The sequence below is a fragment of the Anguilla rostrata genome, chromosome 9 (assembly GCF_018555375.3).
Source record: "Anguilla rostrata isolate EN2019 chromosome 9, ASM1855537v3, whole genome shotgun sequence".
Classification (NCBI taxonomy): Eukaryota; Metazoa; Chordata; class Actinopteri; order Anguilliformes; family Anguillidae; genus Anguilla; species Anguilla rostrata.
Genome location: NC_057941.1, coordinates 35519968 through 35532467, shown reverse-complemented (window position 1 = coordinate 35532467; position 12500 = coordinate 35519968). Strand labels below are relative to the sequence as shown.

General features: G+C 49.9%; 1 protein-coding gene across 2 annotated transcripts in view; it reads right to left on the bottom strand.

The window, feature by feature from the left end:
* LOC135263681 (transcription factor COE1) overlaps positions 1-12500 on the bottom strand; it is a 147919-nt gene that overhangs the window by 8936 nt on the left and 126483 nt on the right. For both annotated transcript variants that reach the window (XM_064351990.1, XM_064351989.1), the window contains exons 12-13: positions 3071-3136; positions 2332-2509 (exon numbers count right to left, since the gene is read on the bottom strand). In XM_064351990.1, the coding sequence (XP_064208060.1) occupies positions 2332-2509; positions 3071-3136 (244 nt within the window). The remainder of the gene's footprint in view (positions 1-2331; positions 2510-3070; positions 3137-12500) is intronic.

Here is a 12500-nt window from a genome sequence, read left to right as displayed (position 1 = left end):
CATCTCTAGATCTCTAAGCGCGCCAGTGTCTCTCACTCCGGTACTTTCCACCGGCCGCACGCAGCCGCACCACCTTCCCAGCATGCTCTGCGGCGAGGCGAGAGCAGACAATGAAGGGAATTGAGCCGGAGACACACTCCCGGGCCGGGAGCACCTGTACCCGTCCCGCGCAGCACGCTGCGGCGGCGGGCGGGTTCCGCGCAGGTCCGAGACGCCACGCTGAGCGCGAGCGCGGAGGCCAGCTCCGCCGCGACTGACTTCATTTCCTCCTCACAGAAAACTACGCCTCACATTATACGCCTGCTCCCAGGTCTGCCCCGGCCATACTGCCACATCAATGTTCTTCCCTCCCCACCCGCTGCTTCCCTGCAATTTAACTGCAGGGAAAATAACCCCGACCCTCCACAAAAAAGAGAACATATCACAGAGAAACAAGCGGTGAATATTACAAGCGAAATTAGGAGCGGAGAAGACGACAGCGCCAGCAGCTGCTTCATTGCCACTTTTAAAAAGCCTCTCGCTGGCAGCCTTTGCTCCGTATCTGCTGGGTAGCACTGCTTAATTAAGCAACTGCTTTCCCACAGAAAACCCGAGAATCAGGCTTACAGGAGCGGAGATACACTGCAGGTCAGAAGTAATAAAGGAGAGAGAGAGAGAGAGAGAGAGAGAGAAGGAGAGAAAGAGAAGGAGAGAGAGAAAGAGAAGGAGAGAGAGAGAGAGAGAATAGAGAGAGAGAGAGAGAGAAGGAGAGAAGGATAGACAGAGAGAGAGAGAGGGAGAGAAAGAGAAAGAAAGAGAAAGAGGGAAAGAGAGAGAGAGAAGGATAGATAGAGAGAGAGAAGGAGAAGAGAGAGAGAAGGAGAGAAAGAGAGGGAGAGAGAGAGAGAGAATAGAGAGAGAGAGAGAAGGAGAGAAGGATAGACAGAGAGAGAGAGAGAGGGAGCGAAAGAGAGAGAGAAGGAGAGAGAGAGAGAGAAGGAGAGAAGGATAGACAGACAGAGAGAGAGAGAAAGAAGAGCCACCGATGAAGAGGTGAAAGGGAATGTTACGTCAGAAACACCCGAAACTGTCCAACCCGACGGAATTAGCGCCACCAAGTGAGCCAAAACATTAGGAAACCACTCCATCATTAAGTTCTATACAGGCAGCTCTGCCCAACATGGCCGCTTGTAACTTACAAAAAGAAAACCAGTTCACAAGAAGAATCACTTCCCTGTGGAAAGGGGGATCGTTATAAAAGCACTAAAGAATTAGAGGAGGAAATCTGAACAGCTGTTTAAAGACGGCACACGCACAGAACGGAGTACACTGGAATACGAAAGGACTTCAACGAGACCGGCGCTTGTGTTCCGCTTCAAGAAATTCGCTTAGCTGGTCAAAAAGGCTTCCCGGTTTTCTGCGAATCCAACAATAAGCCAATTGATCAAACCAGTCGTTGTAAAAGCGGGTGGATTCTGCTGAGAAATATCAGAATAGGTAATGCGTCTCTAACATAAAGGGGGCGACTGCTCTGTTCTCTTCATTACATATCTCTGGCTGTGCCCATATATCTGCTTGCGTATGCTAGAATGTTCTTTATGAAGGTGCAAAAGTGCAGGCCCCTTCAACAGCAGCTAATGCAGAACACTGAATAGAACAGAATAATCTTTCTCTCTCTTTTCTGTATTGTTTCTATTCTCTCTCTTTATTCTCAATTATACATAATATTTACCAATATGATTGCTGTACAGGTATACCTTTGGGTTTTTCAAAAAAATAATAATCATAAATGAATATCTTTTACACAGTGCTCGCTGTATAAGAGGCACCTTTACTTACAAACACCTGACAGATTAATTTTGATATGATTTCTCTCATTTTGACAGGTAGTCATTTAGCAGTTCAGGTGTAAGTGCCTTGCTTTAAAGGCAGACCAGCAGGCTGTCATGCAGGTGTGTGGAGCCACAATGCCACATCTATGAGAATACAGGCATTCTGACTCACGCTTCAAAGGGAGTTTAGTTTTTCTTTTCTTAACCCTTTCAACTGCAGGTTTTTTGGAATGTTTTTTCAACATTCTAAGTCAGTGTTCTAGAACTCCACTGCTTCCAATTACCAGCAATGAGCAATTGTTGCATCAGCATTAGAATGTTCAGCTAAGAACGTTCCAACCACATATTTGTGATCTTACGTCTTAAAGCGTTAACAAGAGCACTTCAAATTCTGCATTTTCTCAAGGATTTGACTTTTTTCCCCGGCCCGTGTGAAAGCAGGGGTGGACCTGGTCAGACAGCAGGGCCGGTGCAGGGGTTGGGAATGGGGGGGGAGGGTTGGGTTCGGGAGGGGTCTCACCCTGGTTCGTAGCCTGCGAGGATTCGGACACGTTGACGGCGAGCTGGCCGGAGAAGGAGTTGACCCCCATCATGCCGCCGTGGACCGAGGTGTTCCCCAAACCCGCCAGCTGGTTGTGATTCCGCGGGACGTTGTACAGGGCCTCCGCGATATCCGCCGCCCGTTTCAAGATGATCTCCTGTCACGACGGTGGTCACGGTCATGACAAAGTCACGATGGGTGCAGTATCCCGACAGGAGACTTAGGTTCAGATTCACTGAGGCTACAAAACCCTTTGTTCTTAATTTGTAATAACATATCATTTTTTATTTATCTACACATAATTGTAAATGAGTAAAATTAGTTTGCCCTTCATTGTAATACATTATAAAATTGGTAAAGGAGAAATAATGTTTAACACTTAACTGCTTAAATGTATTACCAAGAGGGCAAAGTGCTTTAGGGTCAACGGATTCAAAACAACTGTTAGAACAACAGAAAGCACTTACATACCATTTACTCACCACTTTGCATTTCATTTGAAATTCATAACATTTAAACTACATTGTTAAAGTGTTTATGCAACAAACACTTTATGCTTAGATCAATCTATCTGAGCTATTCTATAATGGACAGATAAAACAATATTTTACAGAAATATATAGAAATGAACTCTTTGAAGGTTGTACAAATATGCAGGGATGAAAATGCACGGGGACATAGTCATCTCTGAGCAGTAGAGGCCTGCAGGTCGTCTCACCTGGTTGTTATGAGGCATTCCGTACAGAGCTTCCACAAGATCTGCTGCCCGCTTCAAAATTACTTCCTGAGAGAGAGGGGGGGAGGAAGGCAGAAAGAAAGAGGCAGAGAGAGAGAGAGAGAGAGAGAGAGAGGAAGAGAGACGATTTACAGAGTTGTCCTGCCTTACAGAAAAACCCTGGCCTAAACTCCCACAGGAGCAGCTAAGGCAACATGGCAAGAAAACTCTTGCAGATGGCAAAAACCTTGGAAGGAACCAGGCTCAAGGGGGAAACCCATCCTCCTCTGGTCGGCTCAGGGTGCCGACTGGTGACCAACATGTCATATATATATATATACACGCATGCACGCACGCAACTAAAAAAGCAATATGTGGGACTGAAGAAGACCACTGTCATCTTCAGTCTCCAACTATATCCCTTGGTGGAAAAAACCCGACAAAGTTAATGATCATTTTGCTGTCATCGCGACGCGCTTCACAAGACCATTCTTTAGCATATTGGAGATTGACAAGCTTTTAAGTTCAGAATCTACATAAATTCCCCATGTGTGTGTTCAGTGTGCACAGTACACATCCACTTCCCAGAGCCCTGCTCTGGGGATACTGCACAATGTAGATGTTCATTCCACCAGGCCAAATCCAGGCCCCCGTGATGAAGTGGGCATGTCAAATAAGGCCAATGAGTCAGCACAGTCCTGCACTGTACTCGACAGGAAGTGAGAGGAACCATCACCAGACACTTACAGGAAACGCTTTGCAGCGCCTTCCCATCAGCTCATCAGTTAATCTCCTCGGCCAATCAGATTTATCTCAGGAACACAGAGACAGAATGACTGAGACAGCGAGAGTTTGTGTGCGTGGTGAGAGAGAAAGGTGGAGAGAGAGAGAGAGAGGGAGGGAGAGGGAGAGAGAGAGAGAGACACAGAGAGAGAGTAATAGTTCAGACAGTGGCCAAAAACCCAGATAGATATTTTAGAATAGAATCTCCCGTTTGCTTGTGAATAATGCATGAATCTTTTTCCACTAACACTGCACTGTGCCCAAAAGTTTCTGTACTATTGTCAGTATGTGTGTGCGCGTGTGTGCTTGCGTACGCCTTTCTCTTCCTCTCTCACTCACTTTTTCTCACTCTCCTTGCTCTCTCTTCACTCTTTTTCTCACTCACTCTTTCTCTCTCAGCCTCTCTCTCTCCTCTCTCTCTCCTGTAAACAGACAGGCGGCGTTGGCGGAGTCATCTGTGAAAGTGAACGCGCCGGGGCGGTGGAAGTGTGCTCTCGATGTGAGAGGCAGAAAATCGCCCCGGGCCTCCTACCCGCAGTGCTCGCCCGCCCGCCCGCCATCCCAATATACCGCCATTCAATCAGCCTCTGGGAGCCGCGCCCCCCCCACGCCGCGGCGCCGAGCATGACGAGCGGGTCAGGAAGGCAATAAAGACTTCCAGCGCGCTGTCCAAGGTGCTAAATTCACCCAATAACGGGAGCGGCGCCAGTGCGCTAACCTCCTGCTAGCGCTGCTGTCCAGGGGAGAAATCAAGCTCTCAGAGCCGCCGGCGCGCTAACCTCCCGTTAGCACCGCTGTCCAGGGGAGAAATCAAGCTCTCAGAGCCGCCGGCGCGCTAACCTCCCGCTAGTACTGCTGTCCAGGGGAGGAATCAAGCTCTCAGAGCCGCCGGCGCGCTAACCTCCCGTTAGCCCCGCTGTCCAGGGGAGAAATCAAGCTCTCAGAGCCGCCGGGCGGAGCGGCCCGCTCTCTCCACCCGCCCAGGGTCCGGGGGTGGGGGATTGGAGAAGGTTTGGGGGGGGGGGGGGGGGCAGAGGGGGTTTTGTTTGTCTGGAGGCACAGCTCCTGAACTGCCGAATATCCTGGATGCACCCTTCTAGGAGGACCTCCGTCTGAGAAAATTATGGATGTTGTTTTTTTTTCTTTGTGGGGGGGAGGTTGACAGCCTGAATCTCAGCATTCAACCCCCACCTCCACAAACCCACTTCTCTATATCAGTAAACAGACATGCAGGAGAATCCACCTATTCCCATCTCTATGTTTCCTGCCAATTCCACCAGCCATCGCAGACCCTTCTCTCCATACCTATCCGTCTCCTTGGTGACGGCCCACCACACACAGAGCCCTGAGATCACATTAGCGGGCCGGCTCTGCAGAGCCTTCCCAGACGAGCGAGTAAATGACATTAGGCCCTGGGTTCCAGAGCCCCGTAACAGGAGCCTGTTTCTCCGGCGCGGGACCGGTTACCAGTTACCGTAAAAAACAAACGGCAGTTACCGTAACGACGGACAGGAAGGAAACTCGATCCGGGGATGAGCCAGCCGGGGCGGCTACCGGTCAGGCGCTTCATTAATCGGACGACGGCTCCCAACGTTCAGACGTCTGCATCCCGCCTGCCGACTCCCAGAAGCCTCTGCTCTGACAGTAAACTACCTCTCTGTCCTCATCTCAACCTCTCCGGTTAAGGATTCAGACGGCCGGGTTTTCTCTTTCGGCTCATCAATGCGCACAAGTAACGTGAATAGTTGAATACAGAAACCACCTCTGTCCACTGCAGCTGTGGCCTTGACTGTGTGGAAATGAGTGCAGCGATATAAATACGTGTACATAACTGCAGGACAAGCGAAGAGAAAAATAAAACTGCTCATTGTCAATCTGTGGATGGGGAGTGCAACAGGCCCGGCACATTTTACAAGGAAGCCAGGCTTGTAAAAACATGAAAAATCAATCCTCGCTCGCAGTTCATTTGCAATTTTATTATCTCCTGATGTTCTATTACAGCCATAACATAAGCGGAGGTCAGAGTTGTCCTTCTAAAACGATGATGTCATACTTCCAGCCCTAACACGCCGTACACCCCTGACCTTCGTCTCCTTCTGTTTCATTAACGACACGCCCCTTTGACCATGTGGTTCCTACATGCCCCGCCCACACAGCTGATTGACACATGCAATCTCCGCCCCTTCAGGCACCTCGCCCATCCTTCACATACTGTACAACAGACAAAAGCAAGTACTTCTGCCTGCTGGATTGACTGCAGTGTAAGTCAGATACCGGGCCTTGGTGATGTCACGATTAGTTTATGGGCGTGATTTTTGCTATGAGGCAGAAGAGACATGATCTACAGAGAGCAATTACACGTGAGGGGATATCCTCGAAGTACGCACTTGTCCTGCTGAATTGCACTACAGCACCACAGTAAAACTATTCAGGGGGTTCACGCACTGTAAATTAGGGGCTGTGTTATTAATTTATTTCTGTTTTCAAACGGTCTCTGTTAATTTGACGTGCGCTGTTCCGGCTTGCCCCCGCATTCCGTGGGAAGCCGCTGCACATGCACGACTCTGATCTCACCTCTCCCACTCAGCTATTATGACATCACTGTAGGCGGAACACTGGGATGCTGACATCACCGTCGATACGAGAACGACGGTAGCGGTGGTGGGAACTGAACTCCCCTCAGATCAATGACACGGTGACTTAACCGAGAAATCGAACAAAATCTCAGACTTACTGGCAATGTGGTGTGATGACCTGAACCTTGCTCACTTCTAGAGTCATCCCAGCATGGCCCCTGGAAATGAGGCTTTTAAACCCTGCTAACAGTGTACATTTATAGCAAATACAGAAAATCATAGGTACAAGGTTGAAATAGACATGTCTATACACACACGCACCCATGCACGCACACACACATATACAATAAGGCCTGCATCAAGACATCAGGACCACAAGTGACGGATAACAGCTTATAATTCTCATTAATTTGCTTCCTGTTGTCAGGATATCGTTAGCCGTCTCCATTAGATTAGCCAGAGCGCAGATTAGCATTTGTACTGTATCAGTTATATCCGATTCCTCATAATGCACCCTTTCTGGTGCTGTCTTAAGTGAAGTCTGTTTCGCTGGCACTCAAAATCGCTGAGCATGTATTGGCTAATGTTCTGTGCGAATCGGACGCTTTGACCCACATGCGCGAAGCGGCCGTTGCGCTCAGACGCCGTTAGCGATGAGAGCGCTAACGTCGCGTCTGTTTTTAGCGCACCTTGAGAAGCCCTTGAGGAGGCGTGAGCGGCGGACTCAGGTGAGCAGGCTTGCTTTTCTCTGGCAGCAGGCAGTGAGGAGGCAGAGGCCACGCTCCACGCTCCAGGCTCCAGGCCTAGCAGAGCACAACGCTGCCCCCGCCACGCCCCACAGGGCCTCTGTGAAGGGCGGACACACACACACACACACACACACACATGCGCACACACACACACACATGCACGCACACACACGCAACGCACGCACGTACACACACACACACACACACATAAACACACAAACGCACGTACACACACACACAAAGACAGACACACGCTGCCACACACACATGCACACACACACAGATGTTGGGTAGTAGCTCGGTACAACAATCATATAATACCAAGCAGTTCTAACCCTAGCTTTGATGGCTCTTTCTCCTTGAGTTTGCAGGTTACCTGCTGTAAAATAACCAATGAGTCAAGTAGCAATTTAATGCACTATTTTTTAAGACTCCAGCTGCTTGTCTAGAAAAGCACAAGGTGCTCCTCTATAATTTTTTTTCAGAAGTTACTGCTTCCTTCCATGTAAAACAATGGATGAATTTTCACCAGAAGGGCTGGTCCCTTTCCACAACCCCAACCCCAACCCCACCCCCTCCGGCCCCTCCCCCACCCTTGGCTCGGTCATACCCATCAGTCACTGTGCTCTTTCTCCAACGTCCTCTCTCTGCATAATTCATACATCATCCCGCGCATGCAAAGGTTACTGTCAGGCAGTCAATAGCACCCCTAGCACGTCACAGTCTGTCTATAGGCTACAGGGGGACAAATGCGCCCCCTCCCAGCCTCAACTTGCTCCCGTTTTCTTTACAAACACAAATCACAGTAAACAAGAAGTAGCAAAGCGGCAGTTCTAGACCAAAAGTTGTATTTCCTTGCGATGAACTCATTCATGCTGACGTGTACGTGTGCATGTTTTCGCTGTGGCCCATCTGATAATGTGGTTGTCCTGTGCGTGTACTGTGCTGGAAGAGGACAACTCGGATTGAACACTTCTTACGTACTTATGTTTACATTGGCGTCCATATTATATTCAGGATGGTCTTTTGATGATGTACCTGCTTTAACGCTTCCTTACAGTCCCTCTAATACACGGCAGTGAAATTATGGAGATCTGCTGTCCTGTAGGTTTTCATTTCAACCCTAATTAGCACACCTGACTCTACTGATCAGCAACTCAATGCAGGTCTCTAGCTGTTGAATGAGGTGTGCTTTGTTGGGGTTGGAGTGAAAACATACAGGACTGCAGATCTCTAGGAACAGGGTTGGGCTGCCCTGCTCTGAAAGAACTTTGTGATATTTGGCTCAGACTAATCCGAGCGCTGAATCATTATCCTTTGTTGTTATTGTCCTTTGTTCACGCGATGGGGGTCAGCGCCACTCTGTTGATCTCGTATCCACGGCAACCTAGAACCCAGAGGTCTCCTCGGTGTGCTCGTAAAAAAACGAGCGAGGGAACGACATAAACAAACAGCAAAAAAAAACTGGGGAAAAGGGGAGCTGAGGAAAGGACCACAGATTGACCGCTTTGAACCTGGCCGAGCCGGACGGACGAGAGCTCGGAACCCGCCCGAGCCGGACGGGCGAAAGCTCGGACGCTCCCTCTCTCCCTCCATAAGAGAGCCGATGTTCACTGAACAGTCAGAAGCCAGGCTTTAAGATAATCCCCTCACACGGACCGCTACACCGTCTGCTCACACCGGTCTGTCTCTCCGACCACCTGACCACCTGACCACGTGACCGCGGCTTCGTCCGTCTGCCGGGTCTGTGTGATATACGATTGCGTTTCTTGGCGCAAGATAACCGCACACTATCTTACTAAGGCCTGCTCACACCAGGGGCTTCTCGTGCGCTTTTTAAACTGAACTGCACAAAGAAGATGAACAAATAAAATTCTGTTAACACTTTTCAACAAAATACACTGAGTTGGGTGGTGGGGGGTGATGGGGGGGAGGGCTTGGAAAATGTTTATAGTGTGAATGCATGAATGCTTGAATGATTGGATTAAATTAAGGAAGAGCAGTGGTCCTTTGTCCAAGCAATCTGAGAACGCCCTCCCCCCCACCCACCTCTTCCCCACCCAACCCCTCCCCCAGCCCCACTTCGCCCTCTACCTCTCCAACCCCCCCTTGCTCTGCGGTTGAGCCCAGCATTTGAGAGAAGTGGCGTCAACAAACAGTTATTGCCTCAAATAAGGGAGCCTGTAAGGGGGGGGGGATCAATAGAGTCGAAATGAACAATCAGGTCAGAAACGGGATGCTGTTAATATTGGACAGGAAGGCAGCGGGGTGGGCAGGTGGGGGGGGGGGGGGGAAGTACTACTGAGAAGAAAGAAACGAAAGTCAAATAAATAAATAAATAAATAAATGAGCAAACAGGAGCTGAGACAAAGGATGCTTCCGTCGGTCAATCCCGACCAGCGGAACACCCGCCATCGCCGCGTCTCACGGTGATGTCGCGCACGGAGCGAGAAACGGCCTCTCTTCATCTCCCCCCCCCCCCCCGAGTCCTCCCGTTTCTCTCTTTCTCTCCGTCTCTCCCGACTCCCGCGCACACCCCCCACCCCCCCCACGCCCCCGCCCCCGGCCCTCCCTTTCCCGCGACTCAATTACCGCCAGGCGAACAATAATGCAGTGGGAGCGGCGGCGGCTTCGATCCGCTAACCCGTGCGAAGGCAACTCCGGACAGCGGCCCTCGCGGTGATGGATAACCTGGGCTCCAGCTCTGCCCTGGGGGGACCTGGGAGTGGGGGGGGGGGGGCTGGGCTGGGGGAGGGGTAGGGGTGGCCGCTGAAGTAACCCTTGAGGGCTGCAGACTCGAGGAGGGACGGGACCTTATTGACTCGTAATAACCAAGGTGGAAAGGACACCACAGCTGAAATGTGAAAGCCTGCGTTGCCTGTACAGGACGTCACAGCTGCTAGCTCAGTGTTTTGTGAGCTTTTTCATCTTTATACTTTTAAGGCTTTTTTTGGTTTGGGCTGCAAGAGTCAGCCTACCTGTCCTCACATTTGGGATAAACTAACAAGGTACCAGAAAAAACAAGACACCACCTCCTCCCTCACTCCCTGACCTTTGCACCTCCACCATCAACACACAAACACACACATAAGCACTTAGTCCCACCCCCCCCTCCCTTCACACACACACACAAATGTGAACACACATGCACACTCACACCAACATGTGCACACATATATTGTATGTATTCACGCACATGGACACACACAGACAGCTACCACAGATACACACATGACCACACTTCCTCTGGGACACCTGGCGTGAGACAGTTGAGTGTTTGTCTTCCTATTTCTCAGTAAAAAACACAGCCTGCTGTTGACGATTGCCCTTGGGGGACGGGGGGATGGGGGGACTTTGACGACCACTGAAAACAGTTAAACACTGGTGATGGGAAACCCAAACTGAAGGCTTCTGGTGACACTGGGTACGAATGGAGTGTCTGCTGGGTTGCCAGGTTAATAGGCTTTTATTTTAACCTGGCAACCCGGCCAGCACAAATGCCCCAGATGGTGCTGCATGCGCTCCCTGCTGTCCATCAGCATAGCTGTTGGAGCAGAGAGGGTGAAGCCGCTATGGCCTGCTGGGGTGGGGTTTCCAAAACAAATAAGAGCGTGAGGCGACAGGGAGCATCATGGGATATGAGCATGGCCACAAGCAACTGCAGTGCATTGTGGGTCTCTCACACCGTGATAGAGCGGAGCACATGCGTTGCATTATGGGACAGTCCCTCAGTCAAAGGGTATTGCTCACTGCATGAGCTACAATGATGAGGGGCGGGGGTGGGGTGGGGTGGGTGTTGCGGTTACCGCGGTAACCCCAGGTAGATATCCCAGGCGGCAGGGATAAGTCAGAGGGGATGTATCGCGTGCAAAAAACCCGTCGTCTTCCTGGAAGACCCACTCAGTGCTGTCAGCGGTGACATCACCCGCATGAAATCATTTCTTCGGGTGCTGGGGGGTTAGGTGGGGGTCACACCTTTAATTATAACACTGTAAATGAAGACATTTTCATTCCAAGCGGTCCTTTTCTCAGTTTCCCCCGTCAGCCGACACATACATTACAGCCACAAACAAGGCTGATTATTAGCGAGCGTGCTAACACACACAGAGCAGTGAAATCCTTCATGTGACGCGACAGTGAATTAAGACAAGCGGCTAATTGCCATGGGTTCAGAGACTTAGCGAGTGTGCGTGTGAGTGTGTGTGTATGTGTGTGTGTGTCTCTGTGTTTCAGTGATGTGTGTGTGTGGGTGTGTTTATGCGTGTGTATGCGTGTGAGTGTATGTATGCGTGTATGTGTGCATATGCGTGTGTGTGTATGCGTGTGTGAGTGTATGTATGCGTGTATGTGTGTGTGTGTGTGTGTGTGTGCGTGAGTGTATGTATGCGTGTGTGTGTGCATATGCTTGTGTGTATGTATGTGTGTGTGTGTGTGTGTGTGTGTGCATATGCTTGTGTGTGTGTGTTGTGTGTGCCTGTAGTGTGTGTGATGTATGTGTGTGCGTGGTATGTATGATGTGTGTGCATATGCTTGTGTGTATGTATGTGTGTGTGTGTGTGTGTGTGTGTGCATATGCTTGTGTGTGTGTGTGTATGTGTATGTGATGCCTGTAATGTGTGTGTGTATGTATGTGTGTGCGTGTGTATGTATGCGTGTGTGTGTGCATATGCTTGTGTGTATGTATGTGTGTGTGTGTGTGTGTGTGTGTGTGGTGTGTGTGTGTATGTGTGTGTGTGTGTGTGTGTGTGTGTGTGTGTGTGTGTGTGAGTGTATGTGTGTATGTGTGTGTGTGTGTGTGTGTGTGTGTGTGTGTGAGTGTGTGTGTGCATATGCTTGTGTGTATGTATGTGTGTGTGTGTGTGAGGATGACAGTAGCTGGCCCCGTTCCCAGTGCACACTGCTGATGCTGTAAATTGGAGGTTAATGTGAGCTAATGGAGTGAGACGCGCTGCACTGTCCCCGCGCTCTCGGCAGAAACACCGCCGCGAGAATGACAGAAGGGGCCCGCCTCCATCGGTCTCCCTGTCACAGCACAAAGGCCCGTGTAACACTGCAGTACAGCACAGCCAGCACAGAGGTTCACTCACTCTCTCAGCTGTGAGGTCACAAATATGCAATTAGAATGAGCTTAACTGAACATTCTAATGCTGATGTAACACTCACCACTGATAACTGAAAGCAGTGGAGTTCTAGAACACTGACATTATGAAAAAAAAAAACATTCTAAAGGACCTACTCTTCAATTGGTTAAAACAGTCTCACTTGAAAGACTGGAACACTTTCACTTTGATTACTGATGTCACAATGGCCGTTTTACCCCATTAT